Source organism: Macaca nemestrina, chromosome 7, assembly GCF_043159975.1.
Source record: "Macaca nemestrina isolate mMacNem1 chromosome 7, mMacNem.hap1, whole genome shotgun sequence".
Classification (NCBI taxonomy): Eukaryota; Metazoa; Chordata; class Mammalia; order Primates; family Cercopithecidae; genus Macaca; species Macaca nemestrina.
Genome location: NC_092131.1, coordinates 137,621,218 through 137,644,045, shown reverse-complemented (window position 1 = coordinate 137,644,045; position 22,828 = coordinate 137,621,218). Strand labels below are relative to the sequence as shown.

Here is a 22,828-nt window from a genome sequence, read left to right as displayed (position 1 = left end):
TTGAGACGGAGTCTCGCTCTGTAGCCCAGGCTGGAGTGCAGTGGCCGGATCTCAGCTCACTGCAAGCTCCGCCTCCCGGGTTCACGCCATTCTCCGGCCTCAGCCTCCCGAGTAGCTGGGACTACAGGCGCCCGCCACCTCGCCCGGCTAGTTTTTTGTATTTCTTAGTAGAGACGGGGTTTCACCGTGTTATCCAGGATGGTTTCCATCTCCTGACCTCGTGATCCACCCATCTCGGCCTCCCAAAGTGCTGGGATTACAGGCTTGAGCCACCGCGCCCGGCCTATTTTTGTTTTATTATTATTATTTTTTTTAGTCATAGTCTCACTCTGTCACCCAGGCTGGAGTGCAGTGGCACGATCTCGGCTAACTGCAAGCTCCGCCTCCTGGGTTCACGCCATTCTCCTGCTTCAGCCTCCCAAGTAGCTGGTAGTACAGGTGCCCGCCACCACGCCCGGCTAACTTTTTTTGTATTTTTAGTAGAGACGGGGTTTCACTGTGTTAGCCGGGATGGTCTTGATCTCCTGACCTCATGATCTGCCCGCCTCAGTCTCCCAAAGTGCTGGGATTACAGGCACGAGCCACCGCTCCCGGCCCCATATTATTTTTAAAGACACAGGATCTCACCATGTTGCCCAGGCTGGCCTTGAACTTATGGGCTCAAGTGATCCTCCTGCCTCACCTTCTGAGTAGCTAGTGAAGCTACAGGCATGCATCACTGTATCCAGCTTTAAAAGTTATTCAATTTTTAAAAATTAAGATAACCCCAAATATTATCATGCTAATTGCCTTTATTTTTAAATTTTAATTTTGGAGCACATGGTATTGTTGCTCTGGAAGAAACATTAACCTTTGCCATTCTCTGTCTGAACTGTAGCCAAAACTCTTCACTCTTCTGTAATTACCTGTACCTTATAATTCTCTATTCTTTTTATATGACGGGAGCCCTGTTTTAGTAGTCCTCCATCCTCTCTTTCAGGAGACAAGTTCTTCATTTCAGGGTAAGAGAATATTTCATGCATCCAGTAGTCAGAACTGCTGCCTCTGACCTGACAGCATCTGTTTGGCTTTGTCATGGTGCCAGCATGTGACACTGCCCCTAAGCACGTGCAGAATTGTGGATCAAAATGTTGAACCTTCATTTAGCTCACAGAATTCTATTGAAAAATTACCCAGAGCCAAGTATGAATCATTAAGTATAAAGTGGAAATAATTATAACTCTTTTGCTCTGATATTTGTGCTGTTGCTGGAATTAGTAAGCATTGTATGGAGATTTCAACATTCTAATTATTCTTTAAGATGGGCCTTGTTATACCTGAGACTTCTACTGAATTTATACTATCTCTACCCTTTTGGCCTATTTCAGATAAAGATGGGATATATTTTTCATTTTTTGTTGTTGTGGTTTTTCTGAGACAGAGTCTCACTCTCTTGCCCAGGCTGGAGTGCAATGGCAGGATCTGGGCTCACTGCAACTTCCACCTTCTGGGTTCAAATGATTCGCCTGCCTCCGCCTCTCCAGTAGTTAGGACTACAGGCGCCCGCCGCCACGCCCGGCTAATTTTTTGTATTTTTAGTAGAGACGGGGTTTCACCGTGTTAGCCAGGATGGTCTCAATCTCCTGACCTCGTGATCCACCCGCCTCGGTCTCCCAAAGTGCTGTGATTACAGGCGTGAGCCACTGTGCCAGGCCATATTGGGAACAGCCACGATGCCCAGCCTGGGATATATTTTTCTAAGAAAAATGTTCCCAATATGGCCGTGCACGGTGGCTCAAGCCTGTAATCCCAGCACGTTGGGAGGCCGAGGTGGGCGGATCACGAGGTCAGGAGGTCAAGACCATGCTGGCTAATACGGTGAAACCCCGTCTCTACTAAAAATACAAAAACTTAGCCAGGCGTGATGGCGGGCGCCTGTAGTCCCAGCTACTTGGGAGGCTGAGGCAGGAGAATGGTGTGAACCCGGGAAGCGGAGCTTGCAGTGAGCCGAGATCGCGCCACTGCACTCCAGCCTGGGCGACAGAGCAAGACTCCGTCTCAAAAAAAAAGAAAAAAGAAAAATGTTCTCAGTATGATTTCCTCATTATTAGCATTCGCTTCATTTTGTCTACCTACCCCAGATTCTTGCCTTATAAGACAGAACTGTATGTTTGTTTTTCTGTGTAGTGGGTTGACCACACAGGTGCAGCCTCACAGAAGAAGGCTTTCCGTTCTTCAGGATTGGGACTAGAGTTCAACTCGCTTCAGCACCAGTTGCGAATCCAGGATCAAGAATTTCAGGAAGGCTTTGATGGTGGCTGGTGCCTCTCTATACATCAGCCCTGGGCTTCTCTGCTTGTCAGAGGGATTAAAAGGTAAGAATAAAAATGAATCTGGGCAGTGGAAGATCTTAGAGTGACATAAATTTAATTTAGAAATACGGATTGAAATTAGTTTTCCTCAATCTGGTGATGAGTTATAACACTCGTCAATAAATAGAACTTTGAACATCATATTCATGTTACTGACTTGGTAGTAGTATATTTTAAAATTAATTTTAAAACATTTAAATTGACAAATATAGTGTTAGTTTTTGTACTGATTAGCTTAAAAAACAAACTGAGCTTAAAAATGGTAAGAAACCAAATCATAACAAAGATAGAAGACTAATTTTTTCATCTTTGGAGGGAAATCTATTGAAAAACCTTCTCTTGGTTTTGTCTTTGTAATATACTACTCAGCAACCTTAATAATTTGATCCTATTTGAAACATAGTTTTGATGCCTATTTACTTATTAAGATACCAGCATAACTGATTTTATTTTCCTGTCCATATATCTAACTATTAATCTGGCTAATAATATTGAGAAACTGTTTTATCACAAAATCCTTTTCTACAAAAGTAGGGGAAATTGAGATAAGTAGAGGTATTATAGAGCTGAGTTACACCTGTTACTGATGATAATATTTAATAGCTTACTATTCCGTGGTGTCTTGTGTTTTTTCCTTTTTTTATTTGAGATGGAGTCTCACTCTGTTGCCCAGGCTGGAGTGCAGTGGCGTGGTCTCAGCTCATTGCAACCTCTGCCTCCCAGGTTCACGCCATTCTCCTGCCTCAGCCTCCCAGGTAACTGGCACTACAGGCACCCAGCACCACGCCCGGATGATTTTTTGTATTTTTAGTAGAGACAGGGTTTCACTGTGTTAGCCAGGATGGTCTTGATCTCCTGACCTCGTGATCCGCCTGCCTTGGCCTTCCAAAGTGCTGGGATTACAGGCATGAGCCACCACGCCCGGCATGTTTTTTTCTTAATTCAGTTTTTAAAAAGTGTTTTTCTTGGCTTTTATTATACATGTAAATGGAAAACTGTAAAGCACAGAAAAGTAGCTAGAAAAAGAAAGATTACCTGTAGTCCCACACCAAGAAACTGCTGTTATTAGCATTTTGGAGTGTTTCTGTTTTTATTTTATTTATTTATTTATTTATTTATTTATTTATTTATTTTTTATTTTTTTTTTTTTTTTGAGACGGAGTCTCGCTCTGTCACCCAGGCTGGAGTGCTGTGGCCGGATCTCAGCTCACTGCAAGCTCCGCCTCCCGGGTTCCCGCCATTCTCCTGCCTCAGCCTCCCGAGTAGCCGGGACTACAGGCGCCCGCCACCTCGCCCGGCTAGTTTTTTTTTTGTATTTTTTAGTAGAGACGGGGTTTCACCGTGTTAGCCAGGATGGTCTCGATCTCCTGACCTCGTGATCCGCCCGTCTCGGCCTCCCAAAGTGCTGGGATTACAGGCTTGAGCCACCGCGCCCGGCCTTATTTATTTATTTTTTGAGACGGAGTCTTGTTCTGTCGCCCAGGCTGGAGTGCAGTGGTCTGATATCGGCGCACTGCAACCTCCGCCTCCCAGGTTCAAGCAATTCTCCCGCCTCAGCCTCCCAAGTAGCTGGGATTACAGGTGCCTGCCACCACGCCTGGTTAATTTTTGTATTTTTAGTAGAGATGGGGTTTCACCATGTTGGCCAGGCTGGTCTCGAACTCCTGATACCGTGATCCGCCCACCTTGGCCTCCCAAAGTGCTGGGATTACAGGTGTAAGCCACTGTGCCTGGTTTCTTTTTTTTTTTTTTTTGAGACCAAGTTTCACTCTTGTTTCCCAGGCTGTAGTGCAATGGTGTGGTATCAGCTCACTGCAACTTCTACCTCCTGGGTTCAAGTCATTCTCCTGCCTCAGCCTCCTGAGTAGCTGGGATTACACGCATGCGCCACCATGCCCGGCAAATTTTGTATTTTTAGTAGAGATGAGGTTTCTCCATGTTGGTCAGGCTGGTCTCAAACTCCCAAACTCAGGTGATCTGACTGCCTCAGCCTCCCAAAGTGCTGGGATTACAGGCGTGAGCCACTGCGCCAGGCTGTTTCTATTTTTCTTGTGTAAATTGTTAAATGATGAGAGTATGATATATATGTTTGTGTTTTTTTTCTTTCACTTATCATTACAACATATTTCTTTCCCTTCTTATTTCTTTTCTTTTTTTTAGATGGAGTCTCGCTCTGTCACCCTGGCTGGAGTGCAGTGGCGCGATCTCGGCTCACTGCAAGCTTCACCTCCCAGGTTCACACCATTCTCCTGCCTCAGCCTCCTGAGTAGCTGGGACTATGGGTGCCCGCCACCACACCCAGCAAATTTTTTTTTTTTTTTTTGTATTTTTAGTAGAGACGGGGTTTCATCGTGTTAGCCAGGATGGTCTCGGATCTCCTGATCTCGTGATCTGCCCACCTCAGCCTCCCAAAGTTCTGGGATTACAGGCGTGAGCCACTGTGCCAGGCCATTTCTTACTTTTTTCAATTAGAATTTTATATGCCTGGCAATGTCCCAACTCATAACAGTAAAAATACCTTATATTTAAATAGGATTTTAGTTTTCAAAGCAGTAGCTCTGTGAAATACAGTCATGTGCTGCATAACAACTTTTCAATCAGTAATGGAACACATGTGCAACAGTGGTCCCATAAGATTATAATACTGGCTGGTCATGGTGGCTCACGCCTGTAATTCCAGCATTTTGGGAGGCCGAGGCAGGCGAATCACAAGGTCATGGTGAAACCCCTTTTTTACTAAAAATATAAAAATTAGCCAGGCATAGTGGTGCATGCCTGTAATCCCAGCTGCTCGGGAGGCTGAGGCAGGAGAATTTCTTGAACCTGGGAGGTGCAGGTTGCAGTGAGCCAAGATTGCGCCATTGCACTCCAGCCTGGGTGACAGAGGAGGACTCCAGCTGAAAAAAAAAATTATAATCCCTTATTTTTTTACGGTACCTCCTTTTCTTTTCTTTTCTTTCTTTTCTTTTCTTTTTTTTTTTTTTAGATAGGATATTGCTCTGTTGCCCAGGTTGGAGTGCAGTGGCGTGATCTTGGCTTGCTGCAACCTCTGCCTTCCAGGTTCAAGCATTCTCCTGCCTCATTCTCTCGAGTAGCTGGGATTACAGACGTGCACCACCACACCTGGCTAATTTTTGTATTTTTAGTAGAGATGGGGTTTTGCCCTGTTGGCCAGGCTGGTCTCAAACTCCTGATCTCAAGTGATCCACCTGCCTCCACCTCCTAAAGTGTTGGGATTACAAGCATGAGCCACCGTGCTCAGCCTTTACTGTACCTTTTCTATGTCTAGATGTATTTACATATACAAATAGTTACCACTGTGTTCCAGTTGCCTACAGTATTCTGTACAGTAACATGCTGTACAAGTTTGTAACTTAAGAACAAGAGGCTGCCAGACACGGTGGCTCACGCCTATAATCCCAGCACTTTGGGAGGCCAAGGTGGGTAGATCACCTGAGTTCAGGAGTTCAAGACCATCCTAGCCAACATGGCAAAACCCCATTTCTACTAAAAATACAAAAATTAGCTGGGCGTGGTGGCGTGTGCCTGTAATTCTAGCTACTCGGGAGGCTGAGGCAGGAGAATTGCTTGAACCCAGGAGGTGGAGGCTGCAGTGAGCCTAGATTGTCTGGGTGACAGAGTGAGACTCGGTCTCCAAAAAAAAAAAAAAAAAAAAAAAAGCAAGAGGCTATACCATAGCCTTGGTGTGTAGTAGGTTATGGTTATACCATCTAGGTTTGTGTAAGTTCAGCTGATGAAATTGCCTAAAGACACATTTCTTAGGACATATTCCCATTGTTAAGCAAGATATGACTATAGATTAGGCCAGTATCATTATAGTCTTTGACAAATGAGGATACTGAAGCAGGCAAAGGTAAAATAGATTGCCCTGAAATATGAAGCTAGTTAATGACAGAAATGGAACTAGAGTTCTGGTTTTCAGAGTGCTCTTTCCTCTCTACTGTTCAGGCTGCAGACATTTCTCTACTTTCCTTAAAGACAAATGATAATCAGCATTTAGGCATAATAATTTCTACTTTGGTAGTTTCACTATTAGATGCCATTTCTCTATATTGTTAAGGTGCACTACACCTTATCTCCCCTCTTGAAGGTCAGGTTTTCTTGCTTTGGCTCCTAATTGTTTCATAGTTCATGTCTGTAAATGCCATTAGAACAAGTGCATGGGAATCCGCTTCTGCTTCAGGATGATCAAACCCTTAGATGTCTGTTCTCATAGAGTTTTCTGCAATTTAGGTGTCTTGCTTTTCCAAAGTAGAAAACTAAACAACTTGCCTTCTGCTAAGGGAATCAGAGTGTTTACATTTCTCTCATCCCATTTGGATCTGTTATTCAAATTTTCTCACAGAAGCGAACAGAATGAGCAGCCTCTAGTGCACAGTCACTTTATTTTAATCCCACAGAAATAAGGGAGGTGGATTTGCCACATTTGTGGGACCATTTTCCCAGTAATTCTTCAGGTTATTTGGCCTAGAGGGAAAATATACATTGGTCCATTTCCAATATTGTGCACCTGCTATGTGCCTGGCACTCTTCCAATTTATCTATGTTGGGAAACCAAGGATATGAAAAATTCATAACCCCATTTTCCATTATAAGAATGGGATAAGAGGGATATATTATCAAGGTACTTTATTTAATTTGATGGGAGGGGAAAGAGAAACATCTTTTTGTAACACCTTGGAAAGTAGCAATTAGCAATTAAGTTCTCCTGAATGCATTCTGTTATTCTCCTTACAGGTTCTTTCAAACTGTTTCACAAGTTGTTTAATAATCCACAAAGAAAACCCTGAATACAATTTAAAAATGCAAATCGGGCCGGGTGCGGTGGCTCACGCCTGTAATCCCAGCACTTTGGGAGGCTAACGTAGGCAGATCACGAGGTCAAGAGATCGAGACCATCCTGACCAACATGGTGAAATCCCGTCTCTACTGAAAATAAAAAAATTAGCTGGGCGTGGTGGCGGGTGCCTATAGTCCCAGCTAGTCAGGAGGCTAAGGCAGGAGAATCACTTGAACCCGGGAGGCGGAGGTTGCAGTGAGCCGAAGTCGCGCCACTGCTCTCCAGCCTGGTGACAGAGCGAGACTCCGTCTCAAAAAAAAAAAAAAAGGAAATGGGTGTGGTTCTAACTGAAAGAGTAAAGATAAGCATTTTTATTTACTTAAATTATTTTAAATAATAAATAAAAAGTTACATTCTTGGGAGTTATGTGTAGGTGAGGATTTTTCCATCAGGTTGGAGAACAAATCAACTAATCTTCTAGGGAAAGGTTAGCCTTTGACTCAAGGGCAAGGATTTCCATATCTCTGATATGACTATATGCCTTGAAAATATAGGATTTGTATTGTAGAAGCACCAAGACTGGTGAGGGCTCCAAATCTGAGTTGTAGGGATCAGGTGAAAAGCAGTCAGGAGTTGAGAGAGATGACTTGTCGCTATTCTGATGGAGGAGAAATTAGTGGACAGAGTTTATCCTCAAGCGAAAGGTATTGTCAGAGGAAAGTGTTTTTGACAAAAGATATTCCTCTTGGTAAGACATCATCTATAGACCTCTTGGTTTAACTGGATAATCTGCTATAGGATTTGTTATATATTATGGGATATTCCAGGAAACTAGAATTTAGATCCTTTCCACTAAATTTTTATTTGTTTAAGGGTGGAGGGCAGATCCTGGTACACCCCCCACAGAGGACGACTTTGGATAGCAGCCACAGCTAAAAAACCCTCCCCTCAAGAAGTCTCAGAACTCCAGGCTACATATCGTCTTCTTCGTGGGAAAGGTAAGAGCCGTGTGTTCTTCTTTCACTTTTACTTTGTGGAGAGAAGTCATTGACGTTCATCTTCTTTCACTTCCTTCTTTCTTTGGCTTTTTCTTTGTTAAAAGAGACTTTTAATCTTTGTATATGTTTGTTTAGTGGTAAAATCATTGACAGCGTTCAAAGCATTAATCTGTCAGAACAGTGCAAATAAAAATATCAATTTCCAACACAAGAAATCAACTAGTTTTCATTTTTTTATCTGAGAAAATCAACATCTTCTTTACTCTAAAGTTAAAATGACTACTGTAAACTCTGAGATCCTTACATTGGGAAGAACAACCACAAATAGGAATTTTCATTGAGAGTGGCCTAAATAGACACCTACTATTGGATTTGGACACATCAAACTTGATTGACTTTTCTTTTTTTTTTTTTTGAGACGGAGTCTCGCTATGTCGCCCAGGGTGGAGTGCAGTGGCCGGATCTCAGCTCACTGCAAGCTCCGCCTCCCGGGTTTTTACGCCATTCTCCTGCCTCAGCCTCCCGAGTAGCCGGGACTACAGGCGCCCACCACCTCGCCCGGCTAGTTTTTTGTATTTTTTAGTAGAGACGGGGTTTCACCGTGTTAGCCAGGATGGTCTCGAACTCCTGACCTCGTGATCCGCCCATCTCGGCCTCCCAAAGTGCTGGGATTACAGGCTTGAGCCACCGCGCCCGGCCACTTGATTGACTTAAGCGACGTATTTTGGGAATCACCCCAAGAATACTAACTTTGGATCCTTAAAAAGACTTCTGACCTTTGGGCATCCTGTTTTTCCTTCCTCTTATCCAGCTCATACAGTTGTTTTGAGGGTAGAATAAAAGGACAACTACACAACCATCTTTAAAGGTTTTTAAGAAATGAGGCCCAAAGAATCACTAGAAATAAAAAGTTCATGCTTCCTTAAAAGCACTTTTCTATTTTTTTTGAGACAGAGTCTTGTTCTGTAATCCAGGCTGGAGTGCAGTGGTACAATCTCTCCTTACTGCAACCTCCGCCTTCCAGGTTCAAGTGATTCTCCTGCCTCAACCTTCCAAGTAGCTGGGACCACAGGCGCCCGCCACCACACCCAGCTAATTTTTTGTATTTTTAGTAGAGACAGGGTTTCACCACGTTGGCCAGGCTGGTCTTGAACTCCTGACCTCAAGTGATCCGCCTGTCTTGGCCTCCCAAAATGCTGGGGTTACAAGTGTGAGCCACTGCGCCTGGCCTGAAAGCACACTTCTATTTCAATTAATATGACTGGCTTGTTTTAAAGACATTCATTCTTAAGGTTTTAACCACATTTTGATGTTTGTTTGTTTGTTTGTTTTTCTTGTCACCTGTGACTGCGTTACTTTGCTTCCAAAACTCATCACTGCCAAACTCCAATCTGATCCAATGGCGTATAGTAAATCGATTTGTTTTAGGATGAATTTGTGGGGTCCTTGAACCCTGATGGTATGAGGGCAAAGGAAAAATTTTCTAGCTTAACATGTGGATAGTGCACTAAGCGAGCCACTCACTAGATTTTTTTGCTAAAATGCAAACAGTTGTGCCAAGTAAATCTCACTGTTTACCTTATGTCTACAAATAGATAATGGAAAAAGTTATTAATGTTTGTTCAGAATTGAAAACAGATTCCTGAGTTCCAAGATCACACAGAAGGAAATTTATTCACTCCTTTTGTTATTCCTGATTCAGATGTGGAATTTCCTAATGACTATCCGTCAGGTTGTCTTCTGGGCTGTGTGGACCTAACTGACTGCTTGTCCCAGAAGCAATTTAAGGAGCAGGTGAGTAAAGAATACTTTTTTTTTTTGAAATAGAGACAGGGTTTTGCCATGTTGGCCAGGCTGGTGTTGAACTTCTGGCATCAAGTGATCCTCCTGCCTTGGCCTCTTAAAAGTGCTGGGAGTATAGGCGTGAGCCACCACACCCAGCTTGGTGCATATAAATATCTGTATAAAAAGCTATTTCCAGGCTGGGCGCCGGTGGCTCAGGCCTGTAATTCCAGCACTTTGGGAGGCCGAGGCAGGCGGATCACGAGGTCAGGAGATCAAGACCATCCTGGTAACAGGGTGAAACCCCGTCTCTACTAAAAATACAAAAATTTAGCCGGGCGTAGTGGTGGGCGCCTGTAGTCCCAGCTACTCCAAAGGCTGAGGCAGGAGAATAGCTTGAACCCAGGAGGTGGAGGTTGCAGTGAGCTGAGGTCCCGCCACTGGACTCCATCCTGGGTGACAGAGTGAGATTCCTTCTGGGGGGAAAAAAAAAGCTATTGCCACAATCCGGTTAACAAGTATATAGGGTCTTCGTCCCTTACCAAAACCTTGCTTCTTTTGAAGAAACCCTTGATTATCCCTTGAATCATTTTGATTGGGGGGTGGGAATACTGGGATCTGTTATTGCTAATTCTGGAGCTTTTGGTCCAGGCTATTGAACTCATGATAGGCAAATGTATTTGACTCTGATTGCCAGGACTGTGTCATATTTGGGAGGAGGTATGTGTATTTATTTATGAATGTACATATGTATGCATTTATATATTTTTATTTTTATCACTGAAGATTGAACTGATAGGTCGGGTGCAGTGGCTCACACCTGCAATCCCAGCACTTTGGAAGGCCGAGGCGGGTGGATCAGTTGAGGTCAGGAGTTTCAGACCAACCTGGCCAACATGGTGAAACCCCGCTTCTACTAAAAATACAAAAATTAGCCTGGTGTGGTGGCGCATGCCTGTAATCCCAGCTACTCAGGAGGCTGAGGCAAGAGAATTGCTTGAACCCAGGAGGCGGAGGTTGCAATGAGCTGAGATTGTGCCCCTGCACTCCAGCCTGAGTGACAGAGTAAGACTCTGTCTCAAAAAAAAAAAAAAAAAAGAAAGAAAGAAAAAGAACAGGCACAGTGGCTCACGCCTGTAATCCCAGCACTTTGGGAGGCCAAGGTGGGCAGATCATGAGGTCAGATCAAGACTATCCTGGCTAACACGGTCAAACCCCATCTCTACTACAAATACAAAAAAATTTGCTGCGTGTGATGGCATGCTCTTATAGTCCCAGCTACTTGGGAGGCTGAGGCAGGAGAATCGCCTGAACCCGGAAGGCGGACGTTGCAGTGAGCCGCGATCACGACACTACACTCAGGCCTGGAGGACAGAGCGAGACTCTTGTCTCAAAAAAAAAAAAAAAAAAGATCGAACTGACATAACTAAAGTACATTTTGGAACAGCAGAGGGAGCTGAAAGACTTTAACTTAATTAGAAAATTCCTGAAATGTAGGACCTTTAAGTTTAGACTCAGAACTAGCAGAAATCCAAAATAATAAAAGTCCATCCTTGAAGCACAAACAGTATGGTTTTCCTGTTCTTTGAACAGTTGCTTTAGATAATAGGGTTTCCACCAGTGTGCTGAAGAAAAAGCTTCGGTTTCATTTTTCTCAGCAAATTCTCTTTCTCAGACTTACTTACCTTTCATTACTGTTATTACTGTCTACTGTTTTCCTTTACTGTTCCCAGCCATTTTACCTTCTCTATTCTTTATTCTTTATTTTTATTTATTTATTTTTTTTTGGAAACTGGGTCTCACTCTGTCGCCCAGGCTGGAGTGCCAATCTTGGCTCACTGCAACCTCTGCCTCCTGGGCTTCAGTGATCCTCCCACCTCAGGCTCCCAGTAGCTTGGACTACAGGCACACACCACCATGCCCAGCTAATTTTTGTATTTTTAATAGAGACAAGGTTTCACCATGTTGGCCAAGCTGGTCTTGAACTCCTGGCCTCAAGTGAACCACCTGCCTAAGCTTCCCAAAGTGCTTTGATTATAGGTGTGAGCCACTGTGGCCAGCCTACTCACTGATTTTTACTAACACTTGTTATCCCTCTAGATTTATGTCTTTCATTTCCTTGTGAGTTACCTCCTCGGCCTCCTCTGATTATGTGTGTGAGTACAATGCATACATTTTGGTGTGAATTTTGAGTTCCAGCCTTTTATTCTTCCCTTAGTATCTGATCCAGACCTAGGCAAAACCATAGACACCTGGAGGCTATCCCCCACACTCTTGTGCCCGCACTATCCCTCTGAGCCTTTTGCCCATTTTTTTCAATGTCTACTTTCTTCCTCCCCCCTCCCTTTTTTCCCCTAGTCTAGAAGTAATACTATAAAAATATCTTACACTGGTGTAGGCTTTACAGTTTTAGAGATTCACAGTCATTAACAGCTTAGTATAACATACTGCATTATGTTTTCTTCCTGGGATATGTATTTGCATTCTAAAAGAGAACCCAGGAGCATCTGGCAGTGTGGATGATGGTTTTTGGCAAGGGGCCTTGCTTTATTTTCTCATCTATTGATCAAGCAAACCACCACCTGATGCAAGGTCGAATGATTTCAATCTCTAGACAGCCAATCTTCTCTGTGCCACAAATTTGTATAGAGAAGGGTAGGAAACTATAATCCTGATCTGTGGAATATTATGAAGGTTATAGAGATTAGAAATCTAACTAAAACAAGTCTTGTTGATTTCCGAAGGATACCTCTTTTTCATGATGCTTGTCCTTGAACTTATATTCTGTCTCATGTCCTGAGGTTGCTTCAAACAGCATGTAGAAGTGCAGGAATCCTCCCATATGTTTCCAGCTAGAGGTGCTGGTAACTCTCTTTATGAATGTCTCTGATATGTAACATTAAAATATAACAGAAGCCAGAAGCCACTAGGCTTCATCAGACATGGGAATCCCATACACATTTTCCCTATGGTTGGTTTTTCTGGAGCTTTTTTCCACTGTTTCTTTTTTTTTTTTTTTTTTTTTGAGATGGAGTCTCACTCTGTCACCCAGGCTGGAGTGCAGTGGTGCGATCTTGGCTCACTGCAACCTCCGCCTCTCAGGATCAAGCGATTCTTTTGCCTCATCCTCCTCAGTAGCTGGGATTACAGGCACATACCAGCACACCTGGCTAATTTTTTTGTATTTTTAGTAGAGGCAGGATTTCACCATGTTGGTCAGGCTGGTCTCGAACTCCTGTCCTCAGGTGATCCACCCACATTGACCTCCCAAAGTGCTGGGATTACAGGTGTGAGCCACTGTGCCCGGCCTCCACTGTTTCTTTTCTGTGTTTAAGAGTAGCATATTAATTTATTCAGAATTGATGTTAGCCCAATTTTTGTCTTATTTGTTGAGTAAAGAGTTTATCAATTTTAAAAGTTGTAGCTTTTGGGTTGGGTGTGGTGGCTTACGCCTAGAATCCCAGCACTTTGGGAGGCCAAGGCAGGTGGATCACTTGAGGCTAGGAGTTCGAGACCAACCTGGCAACATGGCAAAACCCCGTCTCTACTAAAGAAACAAAAATTAGCTGGGTGTGGTGGCGCATACCTGTAATCCCAGCTACTAGAGAGACTGAAAAAAAAAAAAAAGAAAAAAGCAGCTTTGGTGTTTGGCTGCCTCTTAGAAAATATCAGGACCACCCTTTGTAATTTACCTGTCTCTGTTTGAGCTAGAGTTCTGTGGTGTAAGAAATGTAGTTGTCGGGCCGGGCACAGTGGCTCACGCCTGTAATCCCAGCACTTTGGGAGGCTGATGCAGGTGGATCACTTGAGGTCAGGAGTTCGAGACCAGCCTGGCCAACATGGTGAAACCCTGTCTTTACTAAAAAACTACAAAAATTAGCCAGGCGTGGTGGCAGGAGCCTGTAGTCACATATTCTCAGGAGGCTGAGGCAGGAGAATTGCTTGAACCTGGGAGGCGGAGGTGGCAGTGAGCCGAGATTGGGCCACTGCACTCCAGTCTTAGTGACAAGAGCAACATTCTGTCTCAAAAAAATAAATAAATAAATAAAAGTTTTTTAAAAATGTAGTTGTTGCCGGGTGCGGTGGCTCAAACCTGTAATCCCAGCACTTTGGGAGGCCCAGACGGGCGGATCACGAGGTCAGGAGATCGAGACCATCCTGGCTAACACGGTGAAACCCCATCTCTACTAAAAAATACAAAAAAACTAGCTGGGTGAGGTGGCGGGCGCCTGTAGTCCCAGCTACTCAGGAGGCTGAGGCAGGAGAATGGCGTAAACCCAGGAGGCAGAGCTTGCAGTGAGCTGAGATTCGGCCACTATACCCCAGCCTGGGCGACAGAGCGAGACTCCGTCAAAAAAAAAAAAAAAAAAAAATGTAGTTGTCTAATCTGTTATACCAGCCTCATTCTTGTTTCTGAATGAATGAGTTGACAGTTTAGGAATAATGGCTCTTGACTAGCATTTACCAAACTATTCCATGGCATAGGTGATTTCTGAGACACAAATTTGGGAAATATCTTTGGATTAAACAGATCTGTTTACTATAGAACATCTGACAGGCCATAACATGCTAGTGTCGATTATGACTCTATAAGAGGTGGATATAACATGCTTTAATGTTTAATTTATGCTCAAAACTTTGAGCATAAATTAATCCCCCACCCGCACATGCACTACCTATTTACATACTACAGAACTGGTATCATGGTATTTACAGTTTAGGAAGTGCTAGTCTAAGTATGCTTGATTTTTCTTTATTCTCATAGGTCAGCTCACTGAGAGAGAAACATCTAGGAAGTGGTTTCCTAACCTGTGACCTGTGTCTTCCTTCAGTATTTCCATATTCATTTATCACCCCGTTGAATTGCATTTTCTTTGAAAACTAATGTGGATCTAGTAATTTTTATTTCAACTGAAACTAACTTCCTGTGTGACTTGGACCACATTTTACTTTTACATGCTGTTCCTTTTTCTTTTCCCCAAAAAATTCAGTAATTTACTTCTGACCTCACATTCTTGACCTTTCTTTGATAAGTTCAAATACACTAAACTCTCACTGTTTTTGGCATGGTGTGATCATTTAGTCCTCTTAAAAAAAGAAAATTGAAAAGGTTAGTGGTTGTTTTAAAATCAAGTCACTACACTGTTAAGTGGCTTTAAAAAATATGTGCTTTCCCCTGAGCCATGAACTAGTCTTCCTTTTATCTTCTAAGACTAGTATGGCCAGCATGACTAATTTGTGCCAGAAACAATTCCACTAGACCCTCAACCCTCCAAGTAATGGCAGAGGATCCGCCTAGAGAAGGTAGAAGTGATATAGAAAAGGCTATGGGTTCAATTCAGGGTAAAAAGGTAGATGAGAGCCATGTCGTTAAAGCTTCTCCTGTGATTCCCCTGGAAGGAACCCATGCCGTTTGCCAGCATTTTATCTGCCAGCAGCAGATGTAAGCTCTCAAAAACAGCAGGGAGGATGTTGACTGCAACAATGCATCAAGGCTGTGGTTTGTAACCTCAATAGTAAGGCAGTTAAAACTTTTTTTTTTTTAACAAAGACATTTTGATTGCCAAATCCATAACCATTAGCAGCTGTGGTTTGAACAGTTCTCTAGACCTAACAAGTTTTCAAAAAAAAGTTGAGTTGGTAGCTTTTGTTTCTACGTGTCTGTGTTGTGTTTGTGCTATTTATATCCCTGCCTTCAATAGAAAATCTGATTTGTCTGAAATCTCCAAGGTCATTGATTATTCTATTTCTTCTGAACTGAATCCATTCCTTTCCTGCCAGCTTACTGACCCTTTAGTCTATTTGATCTTACAGCTTTTATAACAGCCAAGACTCTATCTTCAAGGAATTATATGCTGAAGCAGTTATACTGCTGGGTGCCCGTTTCCAATAATTGACAGCAGTAGACTTGTAGTCTTCCAGTAGGGAAGAGAATATTACTTGTTCCTTTTTATAGAAAAAGTATCCTCAGGATCTAGGAGAATTGCTAGAAGAAAATAAACAGTTTTTAAAAATTAAAAAAAAAAAAAAGTATCCAAGCAACATAGACCTTCAGGAAGATTCCAAGTATCACTTCATTTGTGGAAATCATCAGCTTCTATCACCAGTGGATTGTCTGTGAGTCTGAGAGGTGAGAAGTTAGAAAATGAAGGATTTAATAGTGAGTATTCAAGCCAGGCACTGGAATTCAAAATGCAGTCCACAAATTCTCTTTTAAAATATGTGAAAATGTCCTGTCTGTTGTACTGAGAAAATCTGCCAATATATAGACCTCAAAATATTCCAATAACAGCCCTCATCGTGAGGGCTGTTATCTGAGACTCAACAAGAGGAAAAATTGTTATGTTACTAAGAACTAGCTTAACCCTGGACAATTCATTAAAATCACAGCTCACTTGAGATATAGGGAATGTATTTTTGGAATTCTCTTGAAGACTGGACTGGAACTTTGACAGGGTGGGCGCGGTGGCTCACGCCTGTAATCCCAACACTTTTGGGAGGCCGAGGCTGGCGGATCACGAGGTCAGGAGATCGAGACCATCCTGGCTAACACAGTGAAACCTTGTCTCTACTAAAAATACAAAAAATTAGCTGGGCGTGGTGGCACATGTCTATAATCACAGCTACTCAGGAGGCTGAGGCAGGAGAATCGCTTGAACCCAGAAGCTGGAGGTTGTAGTGAGCCGAGATCGCGCCACTGCACTCCAGCCTGGGCGATAGAGTGAGACTCCATCTCAAAAATAAATATAAATAAAATACTTGAGTGCCTATTATAAATCAGACACTGTTCTAGACACTAAGGGAAACAAAAGGATGAATCAGCTGTGGATTCTGTCCTCAGATGTTTGAAAGACTTCTAGGTAGATATGTATATAAACCAAATATAAAATAAAAAGTGAAGCTAACTGTCTTAAGTAAAGACTGTCTCTGAGAAATATAAAGGAGGGAAAGGTTGCTTCTAGCTGGGAAGGATCCCAAAAGACTTTATTTAAAAAGATGGTTTTGAATTAGTTTTGAAGGGTAGCAATGAAACCTATCACTTTTTGATCAGTTATTATGTGCCACGTTCATTATGCTATTTTCTAATCCTTACAACAATTCCAAGCAGGGTGTCATTTCCCCTCCTTTAGGGATGAAATATCATCCCTAAAGTGTCAAAAGAGTTAAATAACTTGTGTAATATCCCGAGGTGAGGAGTTCGAGACCAGCCTGGTCAACATAATGAACCTCATCTCTACTAAAAATACAAAAATTAGCCAGGCATGGTGATGTGCACCTGTAATCCCAGCCACTTGGGAGGCTGAGGCAGGAGAATTGCATGAACCTGGGAGGCAGAGGTTGCAGTGAGCCGAGATCGCACCATTGCACTCCAGCCCAGGCAACAGTGCAAGACTCCATCTCAAAAAAAAGTAAATAAATAAAAAATAACTTATGTAATGTCAGTTAATGGTAGAGTTATGATTTTGCTGTTCAAGTGTTCCTACTGAGATGGTAGAAAAGCATATTACAAGGATGAGGAGTAATGGGAGCAAACGCACAGAGGTGAAAAGTTATGGGCCTTGATGGAGAATAATGACAAACCACTTCATTGAAAGAAAAGTGCGAGTATAGAGCAAGTTCTTCCAACCTGTGGCCTGTGGGACGCATGTGGTCCAGGACGGCTTTGAATGAGACCAAACACAAATTTGTAAATTTTCTTAAAACATGATGAGATTTTTTTGTATGTGATTTTTTGTTTTTTTTAAGCTTATCAGCCGTCATTAGTGTATTTTATGTGTGGCCCAGGACAATTTTTCCAGTGTGGCCCAGGGAAGCCAAAAGATTGAACACCCCTGGTATAGAGGAACAAGCAGCAAACAAAAAATGAAATGGGCAGTCCCTATGAACCTAATCTGTTTCTGGGACTACCCAATACAAAAAATAATTTAAAAAATTAAAAAGGGCCGGGCACAGTGGCTCACGCCTGTAATCCCAGCACTTTGGGAGGCCGAGGTGGATGGATCACGAGGTTGGGAGTTCAAGAGCAGCCCAGCCAACATGGTGAAACCCTGTCTGTACTAAACATAAAAACAAAAATTAGCGGGGCATGGTGGCGCATGCCTGTAATCCCAGCTACTGGGGAGGCTGAGGCTGGAGAATCTCTTGAACCCGGGAGGCAGAGGTTGCAGTGAGCTGAGATCGCACCATTGCACTCCAGCCTGGGTCACAGGGTGAGATTCCATCTCAGAAAAACAAAAAAGAAAAATCTTAAATGCCGTGTGAAAGGATTTGAACTGTGTTCTAAAGATACCCATATAAAGTTGTGTTACTTTTTGTTTTTGTTTCTTTGAGACAGAGTCTCACTCTGTCATGCAGGCTAGAGTGCAGTGGTATTATCTCGGCTCACTGCAACCTCCGCCTCCCAGGTTCAAGCAATTCTCTTTCAGCCTCCTGAGTAGCTGGTATTACAGGTGCGTGCCACCATGCCCAGCTAATTTTTTGTATTTTCAGTAGAGATGGGTTTCACCATGTTGTCCAGTCTGGTCTTGAACTACTGACCTCAGGTGATTCGCCCACCTGGGGTTCCCTAAGTGCTGGGATTACAGGCCTGAGCCACCACACCCAGCCAAAGTCATGTTTTAGAAGGATTGTCCTGGCAGCCGTAGGAAGGATGTACTGGATGGGACAAGCCTGAAAACGGGGATGATTTAGGAAATTACCATGGTTGTCCAGGTAAGTTATGATGAAGGTCTGCAGCAATGCTGTATCAGTTGAGTTGAAGAGAAAGGAACTGATGATTGGAATATTTAGGAGGTAAAGTTTATAGGACTTAGTAATTTGACTGGATATGAAGGATGAGAGAAGTCTAAGATCAACTTAAGTTTCTTTTTTGTTCTAAAATATATGTTATTGGATAAAGGAGTATTGTTGACATTAATAACACCAGATTGCTTGACAATGACCTTACCTTGATATGTTAAGTGAAGTCAAAGATCTCTCAGAGCACTGCCTCAGAATAGTTTTCAGTTGAGTCAGACTAGCCATTGGGAAAATAAAATCTAAAATTGGCACAGCCCTTGATTCAAGAGGAGTCTTCAGCATTCTGACGTAATAGTCTCAGAATGGACTTTGTTGGTTGAAGACCTTACCACATACTGTCATTCATTCATTCATTTGTTTATTTTGAGTTTTGCTCTTGTTGCCTAGGCTGGAGTGCAATGGCACGATCTTGGCTCACCGCAACCTCCGCCTCCCAAGTTTAAGCGATTCTCCTGCCTTAGCCTCCCGAGTAGCTGGGATTACAGGCATGTACCACCACATCTGGCTAATTTTGTATTTTTAGTAGAGACATGGTTTCTCTATGTTGGTCAGGCTGGTCTCGAACTCCCGACCTCAGGTGATCCACCTGCCTCAGCCTCCCAAAACTGTCTTTAATTAAAAGCAGTTTTCTTCTGGTTTTCACTGCTTTAAGTTGGAGTGAAAACCTATTATATTAAAATCAAGACCCAAAATAAATGATTGTCATGAGTGGGTGATTCCCAGTTAGGCCTTGAAGAATCAGGCCAGAAAAGCTATGAGGTTAATTTTAGAGAAAATATATTTGCTTGAGTTCTTTTATGTAGAGGTTCTAGCATATGATTCCATAGGGCACAGAAAACCACAGTGGAAATGTTACTGTGGATAGAATGAGACCTGGTTGTAGCTGCTTCAACCAGATTGTCTTCCACAAATGGCTATAAGATCCGTAAATTTGTGTATGTCTTATCACTTATCCCTTTCACCTGGTGCATATATGAATTGTCTCTGTAGCATTGAGCTGGAAGCCCCTGTCTTAGATATTAGGCACGTGACTTGAATTGGGTTACTGGTATATGGGAGTTCAGCTATCCAACTTTGGGCCAACTGGTATGATCTTTATTCAACCCTAGTCAAATATAGAGTTGTCCTCTGGTCAAAGTGCTATGATCAGTAGGTTACCCTGAAGTAAGAAAACGTTTATCTTCTAGTAGAGTGGGGCCTGGGTGGTAGTTTTCCTGTGACACCTTGAATTGCTTTGAAGGAAAATATAAATGAGAACTGTTTATCACAGAGCACAGTTGCTTGCAGGGTATGCTTCCTTGGATCTCTTGTTCTTGCACCTCTTTATCAGACTCATTTCCTTCTCTCTTTCTGCATATTATCACCTCAGTCTTCTTGGAGTTGGTTTTCAGCTAACGAGATTTCAGACCCTGATTTCATGTTCTATCTAGTTCCTCAAAATTCAAACCAAGAAAGCCTATAGCAAATATGTGTTCTTTGTTAATGAATTCCCTATTATTGTTGCTTTAGTTATTAGTTCTTCAACTAACAACTTATAAATCTTTTTTTTTTTTTTTTTGAGATGGAGTTTCACTCTTGTTGCCCAGGCTGGAGTGCAATGGCGTGATCTTGGCTCACTGCAACCTCCGTCTCCCAGGTTCAGGTGATCCTCCTGCCTCAGCCTCCCGGGTGGCTGGGATTACAGGTGCCCGCCACCACGCCCAGCTAATTTTTTGTATTTTTAGTAGAAATGGGGTTTCACCATACTGGCCAGGCTGGTTTTGAACTCCTGGCCTAAAGCAATCCACCTGTCTTGGCCTCCCAAAGTGCTAGGATTATAGGCATGAGCCACCATGCCTGGCCAACTTATAAATCTTATATCTGGAGACAGATATACCATTTACAGATCATCTGGGAATCTGTTGTGAAGAGTGACATAGTTCAGGAGTTATTGATCATTTCAGTACAAGAATGAATAAGAATGAAGGGGAGGCCTGAAGATTTGGTGAAAATGCCCATTTGCCACTGAATCAGTGGTGGTTGACAAAAACTGCTAATGAACTTTTTCTCTTATGAAAATGGCAAAAAAAATGAGATTTTATATATATATATATATATATATATATATATATAAATTTTTTTTTTTTAAATAGAGATGAAGTCTCATCATGTTGCCCAGGCTGGTCTTGAACTCCTGGTTCAAGCGATCTGCCTGCCTTGGCTTCCCAAAGTGCTGGGCCATTACAGTCCTGAGCCATTGCACCTGGCCTAAAAGAAATGTTTTTTTTAGATGACTGGTGAACAATTTCCCTCTGGATAGGAGAAGAAAATGGCTGTTTAGTGGTTAATTACCTGTTATGTTAGACAGATATGAAATTTGTGAAGCATGAAAGCAGAGTAGGCCCACCTCCCCTACTTCTCAGGCTGGAAACCTGGTGAATCAGAGTCCTCATTGGCAAGAATACCAGCAACTTCCTGGAGTCTTTCATCAAGTTTGGTTAGATGCTTGATTTTAGAACCCAAATTCCCTAATCTGTCTGTTGTGCTATGTTAGTGACCCTTAATGTAGTGTTGTCTCTAAACTGGATGTGCAGTCAAAGGTGGTGGCTCACGCCTATAATCCTAGCACTTTGGGAGGTCAAGGAAGGAGGATTCCTTGAGCCCAGGAGTTCAAGACCAGCCTGGGCAACACAGTGAGACCCCATCTCTTGAAAAAAATAAAATTAGCCAGGTCTGGTGGTGTGGGCCTGTAGTCTCCAGTACTCAGGAGGCTGAGGTAGGGTGGCTTGAGCCCTCCAGGTCAAGGCTGTAGTGAGCTACAAACATACCACTGCACTCCAGCCTGGGTGAGAGTGAAACCTTGTCTTTAAAAAAAAAAAAAATTAGCACATCTGTAGTTTCAGTTACTTGGGAGGCTGAGTCAGGAGGATCACTTGAGCCCAGAAGGTCCAGGCTACAGTGAGCTGTGCTTGCACCAGTGCACTCTAGCCTGGGCAACAGAGTGAGACCCTATCTCAAAATAATTAATTAATAATAAATATAAAATACAAAATAAATATAAATAAAAATATAAAATAAATATAATAATAAATATAAAATAAAATGTGACATCCAGAGCTTATTCACATTCTTCACTTCCCTTCTTTTATTCTTTCTCTGGGTAAGCTGCATTTTAGTTTTCTGACTTTCAGACCAAATATCTCTTACTTGTTAGGATACAATGTAAGTATATAGCAGCTTGTTAGTATGTAATGTGGTCTTTAGTGTCCGGGCCCTGGTTGTGGGGATTATGTTTTTTTTTTTTCTGGAGGTACTGAGGCTCTGCCAAGCTCATTTTGTTTTAATGTGTTTGATAATGAAAAATAATCTCTTCTTTCAATGCATAGGCTTTACTTTATTCCTTGTAGGCCACTTTGCTTTTCACCTCTGTTTCTTGTAAGTTCCCTGAAGTTCAGTGCTAGTAGTAGGAAAAGGGATATTCACCTGGAACTTAGAGATTCACCTGGGAAAGTTGATTTTTATGTTTGCCTTTATTGTGAGGCATCATGGGTCCAAGGAACCTTTGTTATTTAATTTTTCCAGTTCTTCCCACTATTTAACATTTGCTTACTCTGTTAATACACATCAGGGTGGTTTTTCTTAAACATAGAGCCATATTGACCACTTGCCAAGACACAAGTTTAAGGATAACACATTAAGAGTAATATCTACTTTTACTTAGAGTTACAGTTCTAAGAGTGTCCAATTCCCAGCATGTGTGTATTCACCATGAATAAAATAACGTTAATGCACAAGTTGGTAAAATCATTTTTTTTTTTTTGATACGGAGTCTCGCTCTGTCACCCAGCCTGGATGGAGTGCAGTGGCGCGTTCTTGGCTCACTGTGCCCGGCCCATTCATTGCGTTTTTATTCAACAAGTATTTATTGATTGCCTGCTGTGAACCAGGCACTGTCCTAGATGCTGATGAGTAAACAAAACAAAAATCCCTGTCCTCATGGAGCTTTCGTCCTAGTGAGGTGAGACCAAGTAAAAGTTTTAAATAAGTAAATTACAGTGTATCAGATGATGGTAAAATAAGGCTGGAGAGGACTGGGTGTGGTGGCTCATGCCTGTAAT

General features: G+C 42.5%; 1 protein-coding gene and 1 long non-coding RNA gene across 7 annotated transcripts in view; one reads left to right on the top strand and one right to left on the bottom strand.

The window, feature by feature from the left end:
• LOC105488719 (thyroid hormone receptor interactor 4) overlaps positions 1–22,828 on the top strand; it is a 73,222-nt gene that overhangs the window by 36,041 nt on the left and 14,353 nt on the right. For all 6 annotated transcript variants that reach the window (XR_011625282.1, XM_071099356.1, XM_071099358.1 and 3 more), the window contains 3 exons: positions 2,167–2,354; positions 8,026–8,150; positions 9,853–9,944. Coding sequence is in view for 5 of the 6 variants with exons in the window: in XM_071099356.1 (XP_070955457.1) it covers positions 2,167–2,354; positions 8,026–8,150; positions 9,853–9,944 (405 nt within the window). In the remaining variant the exon portion in view is untranslated. The remainder of the gene's footprint in view (positions 1–2,166; positions 2,355–8,025; positions 8,151–9,852; positions 9,945–22,828) is intronic.
• LOC105488710 (uncharacterized) overlaps positions 8,149–22,828 on the bottom strand; it is a 35,082-nt gene continuing 20,402 nt past the window's right edge. The window contains exon 4 of the long non-coding RNA XR_011625301.1: positions 8,149–8,319. This is a non-coding gene — a long non-coding RNA (uncharacterized lncRNA). The remainder of the gene's footprint in view (positions 8,320–22,828) is intronic.